The 15,660-nt window shown below is 37.1% G+C and overlaps 1 protein-coding gene across 1 annotated transcript in view; it reads right to left on the bottom strand.

Moving 5' to 3' along the window:
* Positions 1-15,660, bottom strand: part of TNNI3K (TNNI3 interacting kinase) — a 279,546-nt gene that overhangs the window by 183,351 nt on the left and 80,535 nt on the right. Inside the window, exons 7-11 of the mRNA XM_024734607.1 lie at positions 13,760-13,898; positions 6,976-7,120; positions 6,786-6,890; positions 3,090-3,184; positions 2,349-2,498 (exon numbers count right to left, since the gene is read on the bottom strand). Of these exons, the coding sequence (XP_024590375.1) occupies positions 2,349-2,498; positions 3,090-3,184; positions 6,786-6,890; positions 6,976-7,120; positions 13,760-13,898 (634 nt within the window). The remainder of the gene's footprint in view (positions 1-2,348; positions 2,499-3,089; positions 3,185-6,785; positions 6,891-6,975; positions 7,121-13,759; positions 13,899-15,660) is intronic.

The raw sequence follows: 15,660 nt of genomic DNA, 5'->3' as shown, positions 1-15,660 counted from the left end.
AGTAGTAACATTCAATTTGTTAAAATTCATAGTAATAATGAAATGCAACACTGATGCCTGGCACATTAGTTGAACAAATAAGGTGACAAGTATGGCATATATTGCAGAGACCAGTGGGTAAGTCCTCTAAGCTAAAGGATTTTTATTGTTGTCCTTTGGTAGGACATCTTAGGAGCTTACACAATGATTCACTGTTTTATAAAGTGTGGAATTCCACAAAAAAATAAAAGTAAAGCCAGTTTTCAACCATTACTCTCAAGTAAAAACAAACAAAGCCAAACCCTGTGAAGAGATAAGCTGCAGCAGCTCCTTCTGAGCTGTCTTCCGGAAGACTAATGACTTGTAAACAGTCTTTCTCTGAAACTCAAATTTATTGAGAGACACTGTCTGAGAATCACTGGAATAAATGCAAAATAACTAGAACTTAGTAAGGCCTCTCGAGGCTTCAGAATATGTAAGATTTTCCAACTGATATGCAAATATATAATTACCTGGACTTTCTTTTACACAAAGTAGAAGGCAGTTATACCTAACAGAAATGTATATAGTTATTCATCAAAAGACATGTACATGACATGTACACGTACAACAATAGTGTTCCTAATAGTCCCCAATTGAAAATTATCCAAATGTCCTGAAAAAGCAGAATGAATGAATTGTGATATAATTAAAAGCATAATACCATACAAGAATGAACAGTCTAGAGCTACCTGCAACAATATGGATGAATCTCACAAACTGTTGGTCAAAAGAGGCCAGACATAAAGATGTATATAGCATAGTGTTTCACTTATATTAAGTACAGAAAGAGGTAAAGCTAGTCTATGCCTCGAAAAGGCAGTGGTACCCTCTTCGGAGAGTGAGTGGAAGACAATGTAAGTAGGGCTTCTGGGTGCTGACCATGTTCAGTTTCTTCATCTGGACGCTGAGTGAGTTCAGTTTGTGAAAATTCATTGAGCTATAACGTGCAAGTACGCATGTCCGCACGCACGTGTGTGTTTATACAATACTCAAGTAAAAAGTAAAAAACATAACAGGCCTATATCTTAACTCATTCCTTGCTATTCTATGTCTGTTCACTTGTCTCTAGTAAAGTAACTCCTATATCATTTCCTTATAGCAGTCTTCAGACCTATATGTTTTTCTTTCTCCTTGTCTATATGCTTACAATAGCTCTCTATTTCTATCCATCAAACTTCATCTCTCTGTTCATTAATGGACTTCCATGTCCTATTTCAGGCAGAAAACCTTTTAGATCATCTTGGTAGCCTAAGAAATCTTCCAGTTTAGTAATTGCTGTTTTTAAGTACGGTTTTCTAAGATTCTAACATTTAAAAAGATAAGAATACTTCTTTACATACTTTAAACATCCTAATAAGACAATGCAGGCATCAAAGTCTGATATATTTTACAGTATTTAGTTGTAACTCTGATTTCAGTACTGTTCCATGTCACCTGAAAATTTACACTCTGTTGGAGTTTATGCGTTTATGTAGAGCTCTCTTAAGAGGTATAGTATATTGTAATAACAATGACAAAGATGCTATTTGACCTTCTAATTGTGTCTAGTTTCCTCTCCTTTAAAATGAAAAATTCACTATTAATAATCTTTATTTCTGGACTACTCCTATTACCACTGTTATTATTACTGAAATGCCAATTATTAGGTATTTATTTTGTGCCAGCCACATTTATAAGCAATTTGCACATATTATCTAATTTAATCTTTACAATCTTATGAAGTTGTTATTGTCCTCATTTTTCAGATGAAAAACTAAAGCTTAGCAAGAATAAATAACCTGCCCAAGATCAAGCAACATGGTTTGATTTAAAACCAGGTGTTCTGTCCAAGCTTTCACCTCATTGAGCTCAAATAAGTTTATACTTAAGCACTAAACATTGGTTGCCTTACTTTTTCTAGTGCAGGCATTGTTAGCAGAGTTAGATGTGACAAATACTCCCTTTCTTTCTTTGCATTAATTTCATTTTTAATAATTTGAATCCACATCAAAATTCTCCTATATAAGAGGTAAAGACTAGTTCTGCATCTACTCTAAGAAAGTAGCTATCATTACCTATCACAATTTTGTTTCTCCAGTATCTAGAAATGTGATATCTCCTTCTCCCTTCAAAATGCCAATACCAAGAATGTCTTCAGCTCATCTGCAGCCCAGGAGTTGCTTTCCCTATTGTACTCTTTGATCCCAGTCTCCAACGATTCAAATACAATCTCCAGAGGAAATGGGAGTATACAAGTCATGCAAGCAAAAGAGTTATTGAGGCACTGGCATAATCTGTGCACAGAGTTCAATGTTATCACTATAGAGATGCAATGGTGAAAAATATACCTTTTTCATAAGCCCACATTAAACACGTCTGCTCATCTTTTTCACCACTAGACCTGCTTGGATCACAAGCTACCAGATTCATATCAGCTCCATTATCCAGTAAGAACTGAACCAGGTGAATGTGACCATGGTAGCAAGCAGAGTGCAATCCTATAATAGAATAAGAATGAAAGTGTGAAAGGAGAAAAGGGGAAAACTGAAACCCAATTTTCAAAAGACAGTCACTACCACATAATAGGATTGTTGCCAGAGATATACAGCACGGGTTGATTTCTTTGACAAAGAATTAATTCTGTCTTTGAGCAAACAAGACATAGTTTAGGAAAAGAAGTACCTAGTTGATCTATATAGACTACCTTTTGCTTAGCACAATTTCTAGTATTTCTCTATCCACTGTAATTACCAGAATAAATGTTAGCAACTTTGTACAAATCAAAGAACAAAGACCCCAAACAAGGGTTTTTTTTCAGCAGCAAGCCAAGGGCAAGGCAGTGGGATCAGTCTGTTCCTGGTGCACATCATAATGGGTGCATTGACTGTAGATACTTTAGCACAATAATGAAACTGAGCAAAGTCAGACTGCTTTTTACTATCACCATGCACCATCAATTTAAATGATGTCATTGATAAAATATTCCCCCTCATTGGGGTTGACCACTCCCACACCCCTCCCCTCCCCCACCACTTTTCTTGAGCATTCACATGCATCAGAAACTGGTGATGTTCTCACCACAGTCTTACCTGTGTGCCCATCCCTTCCTTGGTGGTTGATGCTTATGACATTCTGATCAAGAAGAAATTTAACCAGGTCAATGCTCTTGCCATAGGTACAAGCACTGCAAAAATATAACACAGGGAAATTAGAAGGCTGAATGTATGTACTCCAAATTAATATGTTGAAGCCCTAACTCCCATAACCTTATAATGTGACTATAATTTAAAGAGGTATAATTTACAGAGGTAATTAAGTGGAAATGGAATAATTAGGATGGACCCTCTCCAAATATGACTGGTGTCCTTATAAGAAGGGAATATTAGTATACAGATGACATGAACAGAGGGACAACCATGTAAAGACACAAAAAGAAGGTGGCTATCTGCAATACAAAGAGAAAGGCCTCGGAAGAAACCAAACCTGACACCTTGATCTTGGACTTCCAGCCTCTAGAATTGTGAGAAAATAAATTTCTGGTGCTCAAGCCACCCAGTCTGTAGTATTTAGTTATGGTAGCCCTAAAAAATTAAAACAGTCCTGATTCACCCAGGCTATTCTAGATGCTGATGTTTATATAAGTGCCAAAAAGACAGATGAGAGAAGGAGGGAAAGAGAGAGGAGAAGGAGGTGATAAGAAAAAAAAAGCACATAAAGCAATAAAATCCTAAGATTCTCAAATATGGGCCTTCAAGAAAGGAGCTGTGGGTTTCCCTGGTGGTGCAGTGGTTGAGAGTTCGCCTGCCAATGCAGGGGACACGGGTTCATTCCTAGGCCTGTGAGCCATGGCCACTGAGCCTGCGCGTCTGGAGCCTGTGCTCCGCAACGGGAGAGGCCACAACAGTGAGAGGCCCGCGTACCGCAAAAAAAAAAAAAAAAAAAAAAAAAAAGAAAGGAGCTGTATAAAATTTCTAGCATTTTCTTATTAAATATTTCCTATGATATTAATTCTTTTCTAGGCATTCTGCAGGGCAACTGAATGGAATGGGGGAACACAGGAAGGTTCTGAGAGATTTAGGTGACAAGTTAGACTTGTGATTGCACCTGAAGTGGGAAGAGGGGCAGTCTTGTGAGATCTGATGCTAATTCCAGGTAGGCAGTGCCAAAGTGAAATGAATTTTAGGACACCCACTTGGTGTCTGTAGAGAACTGGAGAATTGTTTGGCGTAGAAAAATCTCACACAAAACTGGTATCATGTGTTTCAGAAGTGAGGTATTGAGTGTTGAGGTAGAGTACAGAGAAACAGTGTTTTTTCCTTCCAGATTTGTTCTAGAAGTGGTAGTTCACTGGGTCTTACTCTTTCCTCTCCCTGGGATGACTTTGCCTAAATCCTTTTTCTCTCATGGGATATTATTATTTTCTTTAAATAAATGCCATTATTTATCTAGTTGAACTAATGCTTCCTCTATGAAGTCTTCTCATGTACCAAAGGCTGAGTTCATTACTATCTCCTCTGCTTCCTTGTAATTTCAGTTTTATGGCACTTATCATATTGTGTTATGGTAATGAATACACCTCTGTGTCTTTTGATACCTTACAATAGAGTTCCCTTAAGGAGGGAAGGAACTGTGTCATGTTAATGTTCCTACCAGCAACAACACAAGGCAGGTCCTTAACAAACCTTTCTTGCATAATTAAGTGAATAAAAAACAACCATCTCAGTGTAATAGATCATATCACCATTAATTATTTCTTCCCGTACCGGGGCACGAACCCGTGTCCCCTGCATCGGCAGGCGGACTCTCAACCACTGCGCCACCAGGGAAGCCCAACACTATACTTTCAATGTTCCGTTGTCTGAATTACCTCATTATTTCTGTTCAAAGCAACTATTTATAGGAAATGACGAATTCAGAACATATATATATATATATATATATATATATATGTGTGTGTGTATACGTGTGTATACAAATGTGTATACATACAGACATATGAAAACAATAACAGGAATGTACTAAGTGCTGACTATGTGTAAAGCACTGTGATTTGTACATAGAAAAATTCGTAACTGTAGTCAGTTCCTTATGTAAAAGGAGAATTTCTTTTATAAATATGTACTTAAAATGAATAGAATGAAAATATTAATATGTTATTCCTAGCAGCCACAGGTTTGCACAAAATAAAACAATTGGGTACATACTTTTAACTCACTTCACTAATCTTGTCATATAGACAATCTTCTGAAGGTGACAATAACCCTCTGATCATAGTTGGTTTCAATTTATGTGCACAAAGTAGCAAAATGATTTGAAAATTAGCCTGTGGTGTCAGCCTCCACAAGAATGACCTAATGGGTAGAGGACACTAGTAACCCATACATAACAGTTCTGCCAACTGCCCCCTTCAGGGACAAATTCCACTGGTACACTTTGAAGGCATGATCTGAAGAGTTCTTGCATCTGTTCTGTTACAGAGTGTGTAGAAAACAGACAAAATATTTTGGTACTAGAACATGAAGATATATAAAAACACAGGATTTGGAATTAGTCAGGCATTTAGTACATGTTTTTCTAGCCATAAGAATCTTTGGCAAGTTACTTAGTTTTCTTGAGCCTCAATTTTCTCATTGGTAAAAAAGGGATAGTAAATCCAACTTCATAAAATGGTTTGGAGGATTAAATGAGATAATGGATGCAAATCATCCAGCACATATTCACTGTTCCATAAATGGTAGTTTTCTTCACCTCCCTTTTGGCTGACCTCTTTGGGTGATAAGAAAAATCTGGAAATCCAAGTGAAATTTGACAAGTTGATGCCTGATACAGAAGTGTAAGCTTAATTTTAGTTCAGTATTAAAAAAAAGTGTCTCATTTCTCTTATTCACTAGTACAGGACAAACACTACGTAAATAACATACTAGTCTCAAATACATGTTTTAGAGGTTGCTAACTAGCCAAGACATCTGTAATATGTAGGTAAATAATCTTACATTCAAGATTTACTCAATTCAAATGACTATGTTTTTATTTTTATAAGCAAAACAGTAACCTGTTAAAAAATGAGGGTTTTAAATTTTATAAAACATCTGCTTTCCCTTAGGACATTTTAGGGAGTTATGTGCTTGAGTTCTTAGCAAACTTTTCCCTCCCTCTCTCTCTCTTTCCTTTTTTCTTTGTCACAACTTTTCCAAACCCAGCTGCTCCTTCAGGGTGCTTTTCCAGAGCACGTTGCAAAGGACTGTAATCGATTCCTAGCAAGGAGCTAATGCCTTCTTAGGTACCTCAGTGGCCACCCTGACTAAGCTCTTACAGGCTGACAGATGGATGTCTTAGATAGGTAGATACATTTGCACATAAGGTTTAAGTGGTAAGGAAAAAATGTCACATTTGATGCTGATGAATTCTGGTAATGATATTCTTGTCGGAAGAGGATTATGGGCACTGCTCCTTTTGGCAGCTTTCTGCAGAGTGTAGTGGAATAGGAGCAATATGCTTACAGATGTTGATATGCCTGTTGCCTTGGCAACATCAGTCCCTGTCTTTGTGGCTGCTGCCAGGAAGGCAGCATCTGGCTCTGGCCCCATCTGTTGTACTGACTGCAGCATCTGCGTCTACCTTTTCTCTGTGCATCTAGCTTGGGCTCCTTGTCCTCTGGCCACCCTCTGGTCTTGCTCTCTGATCGCAACATCTGCCACTATTCATTCTTGCTTCATGTACATGACTTCCAGTGTTGTAGGGTGTTAGCTAAGTTTAGAGGCTATTGCACTTAAATATTCTTTTACCTGTGAAAAGCCGTTTCACTGAAGATGTTTTCTTTAGTCAGACTTTCTATTCCTGATATTTGGATGATCTCCTTGGCAACTTCAAATTTGCCATTGTAGCATGCCCTAGAGTTAAGAAAATATTTTGAGGATAGTAAGAAGGTACACGTAGTATACCTGCAGTACCTATGGAAGTATACATAATACTCACAGGTGCAAAGGGGTGTCTCCATAGATATTAACAACATGTGGCTGAACTTCTAAATTGCTCTGGAGCAGGTACTTCACTATATCGTGGTGTCCAAAGCGGGAACAGAAGTGGAGTGGAACATGATCTTCATTGTCCTGAGCATTCACTGTCATCAAAAGAAAGGGAAACATATGTTATCTGGAATCCTCTATTTCTCAACCTGCTCATGTGTAGTATCAGGGACTTTTCTAAGTGCCTGAGAGACTCCTGGAAATTGCCAATTAATGACAATAATAAAGGAAATTAAGTGCCACCAGTTTAAAAAGTTAGAATTCTATCCTCTAGCCTATTTCCACATTAAGCAGGCTTTCTTCTAGCTCCCATAAATCTATGGAATGCATCTAATCAAATCTACCTTGCATACCATATGACCCAGCAATCCCACTACTGGGCATATACCCTGAGAAAACCATAATTCAAGAAGAATCATGTACCACAATGTTCATTGCAGCTCTATTTACAATAGCCAGGACATGGAAGCAACCTAAGTGTCCATCGACTGATGAATGGATAAAGAAGATGTGACACATATATACAATGGAATATTACTCAGCCATAAAAAAAACCAAAATTGAGTTATTTTTAGTGAGGTGGATGGACCTAGAGTCTGTCATACAGAGTGAAGTAAGTCAGAAAGAGAAAAACAAATACTGTATGCTAACACATATATCTGAAAAAACTAGGGGCAGGACAGGAATAAAGACGCAGATGTACAGAATGGACTTGAGGACACGGAGAGGGGAAGGGTAAGCTGGGATGAAGTGAGAGAGTGTCATGGACATATATACACTACCAAATGTAAAATAGCTAGCTAGTGAGAAGCAGCTGCATAGCCCAGGGAGATCAGCTTGGTGCTTTGTGACCACCTAGAGGGGTGGGATAGGGAAGGTGCGAGGGAGATACAAAAGGGAGGAGATATGGGGATATATGTATATGTATAGCTGGTTCACTTTATTATAAAGCAGAAACTAACACACCAGTGTAAAGCAATTATACTCCAATAAAGATGTTAAAAAAATTTACCTTGCACAATGGAAGAGTTCAGGAAACTAGTAAGTATCTAAAAGGTACTCATAGCCTCATTTCCACAAGTATCTCCTTTCAAATTGATTCCCCTTTCACCCCCATAGAAGATGTTAAAAATTTCATACTCTGGACAGAGCACCATTTCCCAAAATTTTGGCTCAATATGTTAGCGTGGGGCCTAGTACTCTGTATGTTCGCATTACTGTGTAGGAGGTTCTGATGTCCCCTTAACCGAGAAATGTCATGCTGCGGTATACAAAGCATGGTATAATGAAAAGGCAGCAAGCTTTAGAGTGAGGAAGACCTCATTAATTGTATTATCTAAGATAGTTTTTTAACATTAACTGTTAAATTGATTACTCAGTAGTGGGCATTTGACCTTCTCTTTGTCCAATCCAGACTTATAACCTCTTCTGACATTTGGGAAATTCCCTATACTGAAAGTACTGACTAGAGGCCAAGATCACCCTTTATCATAGAAGCTGAAAATATGCTTTCCAAGCCTCCTTTGCAGTTAGGGGCACAGAATTAGTAGAGGGTGACCATATGTCCTGGTTTAGGCTTGTTATCCTAGAATAATTTTTAATAGTGACCCTTTCACTCTCAACCATGTCCTGGTTGGACTCTTATCTACAGGTTATTCCAATCAACATGTTATTTCAGACTCTGACATCAGAGCTGATGACACACAAAAGGAGAGTCTATTCTATCTTGGCAAAGTAGCAGTGGTAGAATAGCTCCATCTAATTTCCAGTGGTACTGTTGCCCAGCCACAGACTGGGTGCCCCGCATTGTTGGTGCCAGAAACACAAGTGTTGGTGTGTGTGCCTAGCTGGGGTGGCAGTGTGCCTTCAAAGGATTAGTTTTGGGGTGTGATTCTGGACACCATTTCTCACTGTGAAAATTCCAAACCTGGCTTTCTACTTTGTCCTGGGGAAGATTCTGTGTGCTAATTGATATCCTTTAATATTTCCCCTCATGCTTAAATTAGCAAGTATTAGTTTCCAACACTTGCAAATAAGAACACCTGACTGACACATAGTCATTCCTTAACAAGTATTAAATAATCAATATGCACCAAGCACTGTGCTAGGTGTTGGAGATATTGATTTCTTATAAATAACAGTGGATATAATAACACTATTGGTGCAGCAGGGATGCTGAAAGGATTAAAGGAGATCATTTCTAGAAAGTGTCTAGCATGATGCTTATCACAAATTAGATACTTAATAAAAATCTTCACTCTCCCTTTTTACTAATTTCCCTCTTAGAATTTTGCTAAGTGGTGCTTAGGCAAATAAGCTATAAATGCATAGAGTCTATACCCTCAAATAAGTTACAATCTAGTTGAATAGTCAATAATTACAGGCCTGAAGTAATAACAAATCAACACCAAGCTGCTAAATTATAGATCTGCTTTAGCACAATTTTTAAAACCAAAAATAACCAGATCGACTGCTCTACAACCACTTGTTTTATTATTTTACTACTTTGTCCATCTGTACAGGGTGCTTTATTCAAAATAGAAAATAACAGCCCTTAACAAATCCCATTCATTCTCATTCTTATATATATCTATAAAAGAAATTATCCATAGAGCCAAAAGAATTGATCGAATTACTTTTTTAATGATGAACGGTTGGAAGGAAAAGAAAGGCAAGATAAGAGTTAATTTTAAAAAGTTCAAATATAATCATCATTTAACATTTAATGAACACTGGTTTAGGCCTTATAGCTGCTATATTTGTAGACAATAATTCTCATTTTATCAACCTGCAAGCCCTTAAGCCAAAGGGAAATCTTTAACAAAGTTCCTGAACTCCTCCTCCCAAGACTGTTATTGAAAAGTAAATCTTTGCATCTTTTTTATTAATGAGTGGCTCAGAAGGACACACTTCCTTCAGAAGAATTTTCCCGGTTGTTTTGATTATCTTCCTTTTTAAGATACTTTTCCTTTGTTCACATTCTGTTGGAAGCCAGGGAAAGTCAATACCATGAGTCAAAGCTTGAGGACAGCAGGGAGTCCAGGGCATCAGGAGGTCACATGTGAGTTCTTGAGGGCCAGAGGGGACATTGTAAAGCAGAATGAAGCACAATAATCCATTAATTCATAATTTTCCTTTAGCCATACCTGGTCCCACCCAACATTATTCTTCTCTAGTTGAATCAATAAACTTCAAAGCAGACTCTTTACTCTTTACTGCAATGGCCTAAACATTATTCTCATCAAAGAAGATATAAAATACCAAACAAAGGGACAAGCCAGGAGAAATCTGCATCAGATGCAGAGTTTATATATACATATACCCGTATTTCTGCTTCAGTCCTTCTGATTCCTTAATTTTGTCTTGGACCAATTTGCAAAAACAAAAAGTGCATATATTATTATTCTTACCTGAGGAAAACTGAATGTATGAATGATATTCTGTTTGCTCTAACATCTTATTTAGAGATTTAAGTAAAGGAAAATTTCAAGCAAAGGAATACATGTAAATCATTATTAAGAAAATATTTGGTCACTAGTCCTCTACTTTGAAGAGAGTAAATGTTCAGTAATGTCTTTTGAAAGAAAGATTGGATGAATGGGTAGGTAGCTGGATGCTACTTCTTGCTTATTTCTGCTCATTGATCTTAAAGATAAAATAAACATTTCCATATTAACCCAGAAATGTTAGGACCTCTCACCAGCTCTCTAAAGCAACTCCCAAGTGTGTCTTAAATAAATTTTCAGTAACAAATCTGTGTGATAGTTCTGACAAGACACATTTTTAAAAATAAATTACTTCTCCTTACTGACCATGCCCTAGAAATTTTTGTGACTTTCTCTAGTATCCAGTTCTCCAGTTAAGAGAACTATAGCATTCAACATTCAGATGACAAAAAATTAATAGTTTCTGATTTTAACATTTTCCATTTTTAACTTATTAAAATGATAAATTGTGAGAATTGTGTCTCTATTTTCCTCCTGTGGAGTCCAGCAATATTTTGACCTTTTCAGTCTCATTCGATAAGCATTGCAGTTCTCCTTTTTAATTGCCCTACGAGGTATAAGGAAGAAGACTAGAGACTTAAAACATATGTGACTGAATAGGTCAACCTCACAAACGTGCGGAACGTGCTTTCGGAAATACATTTTGGCTAATTTGCAACTTGAATTTATTTTCATTTGTGACATTCTGTTACCACGGAAACATGCTGTAAATACCAGATTTCAAACTGCACTCCTTTTGGGGTCATTCATTTATTCTTCCCCTTATGTCCATTAACCACAGGCAAAGTCCAGATCTAAAATAAATCATCTGGAGGCTTAGATACATTTTGGAATAAGTAAACCAGCCGATAATAAATCTTGTGCAGTGTCCACCAGCACAAAAGATTTTCTGATTTATTCTTTGCAATTGGTTGAAGTGCAAAAGGGACTTAAATATCAAGTGTATATTAGAAGGAAGTAAAAATACTTAAAAATCTGAGTCATGTCACTTGATTTTTTTTAAATGATTGAGTAGGAGGCATGTAGTGCTTGTGTGAGTCAGAAAGAAAATGTTAAAAATTATATCATATGACGCTGGTATGTACCGGGAATCCGGGTGCAGTACACATTTCAATACCTTTTGTAGAAGAGTCCTTTGATCCTGGAGACATGCTGATCATAAATGACACTCATTTTGACACCACTGAGCTTTGGAGTTGTGCAGAGGAATAAAAGGCTGAGGTTGGCCTTGATAATAAAGGAAAAATGTGAGCGGTTCCTGACCCCTTGGAAGAGTGAGGCAGTTTCAAAAACAATTATGTGTTCGGTGATTCACATTGGTGTACCTCTGCCTATCCTAAACCAACAGAATCAAAGAGACTGCTTAAACAAGGTCCAGACAACAGCATTCCTTGCATCCTGACAACACAAGTTGTTTATGATAATGCTATAGAAAAAATTCCTGAGTTATTTTACACTGGCTCAGAAAATGATACAAACTACGTCTCTCAAACGTTACCAAATAAAATGGCCCTGTTTCCAACATGGAAATGAAATCGTCCTAGCCTCTTGCTACAGTTGTCTCTGGGAGCCTTTGTGTTTTCCTTAGAGTAATGAAAACATTGATTAGTTTTATTAACTGAATATCAATCTCAATTTTGGACCAAGGAAATGGCAGTTCTATAGATCTGACAACCTTGTGCTTTTGGAAATGTGCATCATTTCTGCTGCAAAGGCCAGCAGTTCTTACAGCTGGGCTTTTAATTAGGTCTCTTGGGGGTCAGAATGCTGGATATGCCTGAGAGAATTTAATGACAAGATGTAACTCTGAGTGAATTTGTGTCAAAAAATTAAGTTTGTGAGGAAGAGGAAAAAAAGAGAAAGAAAGCTTTTTTTCAATACTTTCAATTTTCCAAAATTCATTTTGTAATTAAAAAACTAAAAATTTGCAGGAAATTCTATTCTACTAAATGCATCTAAAATCTTTCTGTGTATTCTAAAGCTTTTTTTCCCCAACCTGATCACATTCTAACTCTATTTCCATTAAAAATAACAGTAGTATCAAATACTGGGGCAGATGTGGGGAGCAACTGGAACTCTCATATATAGCTGTGGGAGTGAAAAATATTGTGAACACTTTGGAAACTTGTCTGAAATTTCCTAAAAAGTTAACCATGTGCATGCCCTTTGATGCAGTAATTCTCTCTCTCTCTAAATACACACACACACACACACACACACACACACACACACACAACGAAGAGCGATTAACACATATATTCACAAGAAGAATTGAATGTTTCTGGCAGCTATATTCACAAAAGTCAAACACTAGAAACATTTAACCTTCCATTACAAGGAGAACGGATAAACAGTTAAATTGTGGGAAATTCATAGAATTTTCGGTAATAAAAAAGAGCAAATTATGATTCATGCAACAACATGGATAAAAGTCAAAATCATCTTGTTGATCAAAAGAAAGCAGTCACAAAATTATATCAACTTCAAGAACAGAAAAAAAGCTAACCTATAGCAATAGAAGCCAGAATATTGATTATCTTTGGTGGTGAAAGCTATTTACTAAGAAGTGGGCAACAAGGAACTTTCCAGGTGAAATATTTTCAACTTTCCAGATGAAAATATGTCTATATCTTGATCTGGGTGGCTTTTACATGGGTGTATCCACAAGCAAATATTCACTTAAGTCAATATTCAGTTAAGATTTGAGAATTTTGCTATATGTAAAATTTACCTCAATTAAAAAAAGATTAGTGAATAACAAAAAGTAGGAAAAATTTAGGAAAACCCCTTACTTTTTTTTTTTTTTTTGCGATACACGGGCCTCTCACTGCTGTGGCCTCTCCCGTTGCGGAGCACAGGCTCCGGACACTCAGGCTCAGCGGCCATGGCTCACGGACCCAGCCGCTCCATGGCATGTGGGATCTTCCTGGACCGGGGCACGAACCCGTGTCCCCTGCATCGGCAGGCGGACTCTCAACCACTGCGCCACCAGGGAAGCCCAAAACCCCTTACTTTTACTGCAGCACCTAATACATTAAGAGTTGAGCTAAAATATGTAAAGAAGGATTAACATATAGGTTTAATTAATATATTAAAAATAATAAATTATGACTTGTGGAACAAATTAGTACAAGATTAATCAACTTAGATTATTCTCTAATAAATAAGTAAAGTAAAAAGCATACATAAAGTAAAAGAGCAAATTTCTTCTTCTAAACATAATCTTACCATCTGCTTTGTTGCCTTCTTCCACCAAGAGTTTCGCAATATTAAAGAATCCTTTTGCAGATGCTAGGTGGAGGGGCCTATCTCCGACTTCACCGCTTACATTTACATCAGCACCAAATTTCAAAAGGAGGCGGGTTACCTAAAGGATCCATGCATTTGAAATTAGTATCAAATGCAAAACAGTAATGCAATGCCTTTAGCAATAGGGAAGGAGACATATCATTTAGGTTTTCTCTTGGATAATTTTTGCCTGAAAATAACAGAAAATCCTAACTCAACTGGCTTAAACAATAAGGAATTTATTATTATATCACCTAGCAAGAAATCTAAAACTGGAGCAATTTCAGGGTTGGGTCTTCATTGTATCAATACATAAATAATCTTCTCTCAAGTCACCCATAATCTTCTCTGAACAATCTTTTCTAAAGTCTCCTTCTGGCCAGAGCCAGCAGTGCTTACTTGATTCTTGATTTTCATAGTGGTTCCATGCATAGGTCACCAATGGTAATCTTGCTACTGGGGTTGTGGGTCCTTTTTTGATTTGTGAGTAAACAGGAGATAGCCACACTAGCCCCCAGCATCTTCCCAAATTAGCTGAGATTCACATCCAGGAGGACAGAGAGAGATGAAGTAAGAAACAACTCAAGAGTTTCCAGGGGTTGTTTCAGGTAATTTATGGGATTCCTTCAAATTATTTATATATTCACTTAGGAACCTTCCAAATAATTTCTCTAAAATTGACATTACCTCCCCTGTGAATTTTAGGACTCATCATAGTGATCCCAAGAGATAAGTTAGGATGCACCTGTGCCATTAAAATAACAGTTATGGGAGGACTCCTCAAAAGTCTTGACCATTGTGGCATCAGCATAAAAGTGAATTCAAGCTCTAAAACTATTTTGTGGCAGAAAATAAATATATCTTGAGCAGAAGCCTCTCAAGAATATGGTATGTATTCGATAGAAATTCTAGGTGAAAAATTAGCTGGGTGGGATGTGGGAAAACTTCCTATTGCATGCAGTAGGTAAAGAACAAAGGTTCTGAAATTGGGCTTCTGCTTATTAGGTATGTCACCTTGAATAAATTATTTGGCCCTTTGAAAATTCAGTTTCTTCGTTGCTAAAATGGGAATGCCTCATAGAGTTGTTGTGAGAATTAAATAAGTTATTACACATAAAGCACTTAGAAAAGTGCCTGGTATCAATAAATGATAGCAGAAGTGGTAGCACCAATGTGGAACACATGTAGTTTATCTATTTCTTGGCTAACGGGCAGACCAATACGTAATTCAAGAGAAACCTGAACACTAGACATTTAGTCTCAAGAACCTTGCACTCCTAAGCAGATATTTCCACTTACACAGGCTCCATAAATTCTGATTATGTGACTTTATAATAGATAGAGTTAAACTATCTTTGAAATCGATTGTCTATTAAGCACTATTATTATATACCTAGGAACTATTGCTGTTAGTAAAATACTCTTCCACTTAAAATAAGTAAATAAGCAAATGGCAAGGAACATGGCACATTAAGCGCATTTATATATTGAATGTGCCATTCTCCTGTCAGCATATTTTAGTAAATGACAATAGCTTCCATAAATTACTTATGTGCTGTCTTTGCACATAGAAAGTGAGTCCCTTATCATAAAAGGGCCATCCACATTTTAGCATAATTTTATAATACTGTGACTATATATTCAGGGAAAGTAAACAAATTTAGGTCTCCACACAACATGCATAGAAGCTCTTTATGTTTCTGCTGGGTCATGAGGTTAATCGCCAAAGAGGATGACTCTACAAATAACAGGCACTGTGTATATCCTGTCTGTGCCTGAAGTCAGAAAAGTATAAAGTTTTTTCGCCACCTGAGTTTTGGACCCAGTACTTTCAGAAGCGT

This window comes from Neophocaena asiaeorientalis, unplaced genomic scaffold (assembly GCF_003031525.2).
Source record: "Neophocaena asiaeorientalis asiaeorientalis breed wild unplaced genomic scaffold, Neophocaena_asiaeorientalis_V1.1 scaffold15, whole genome shotgun sequence".
Classification (NCBI taxonomy): Eukaryota; Metazoa; Chordata; class Mammalia; order Artiodactyla; family Phocoenidae; genus Neophocaena; species Neophocaena asiaeorientalis.
This window is presented reverse-complemented; position numbering and strand designations above follow the sequence as displayed.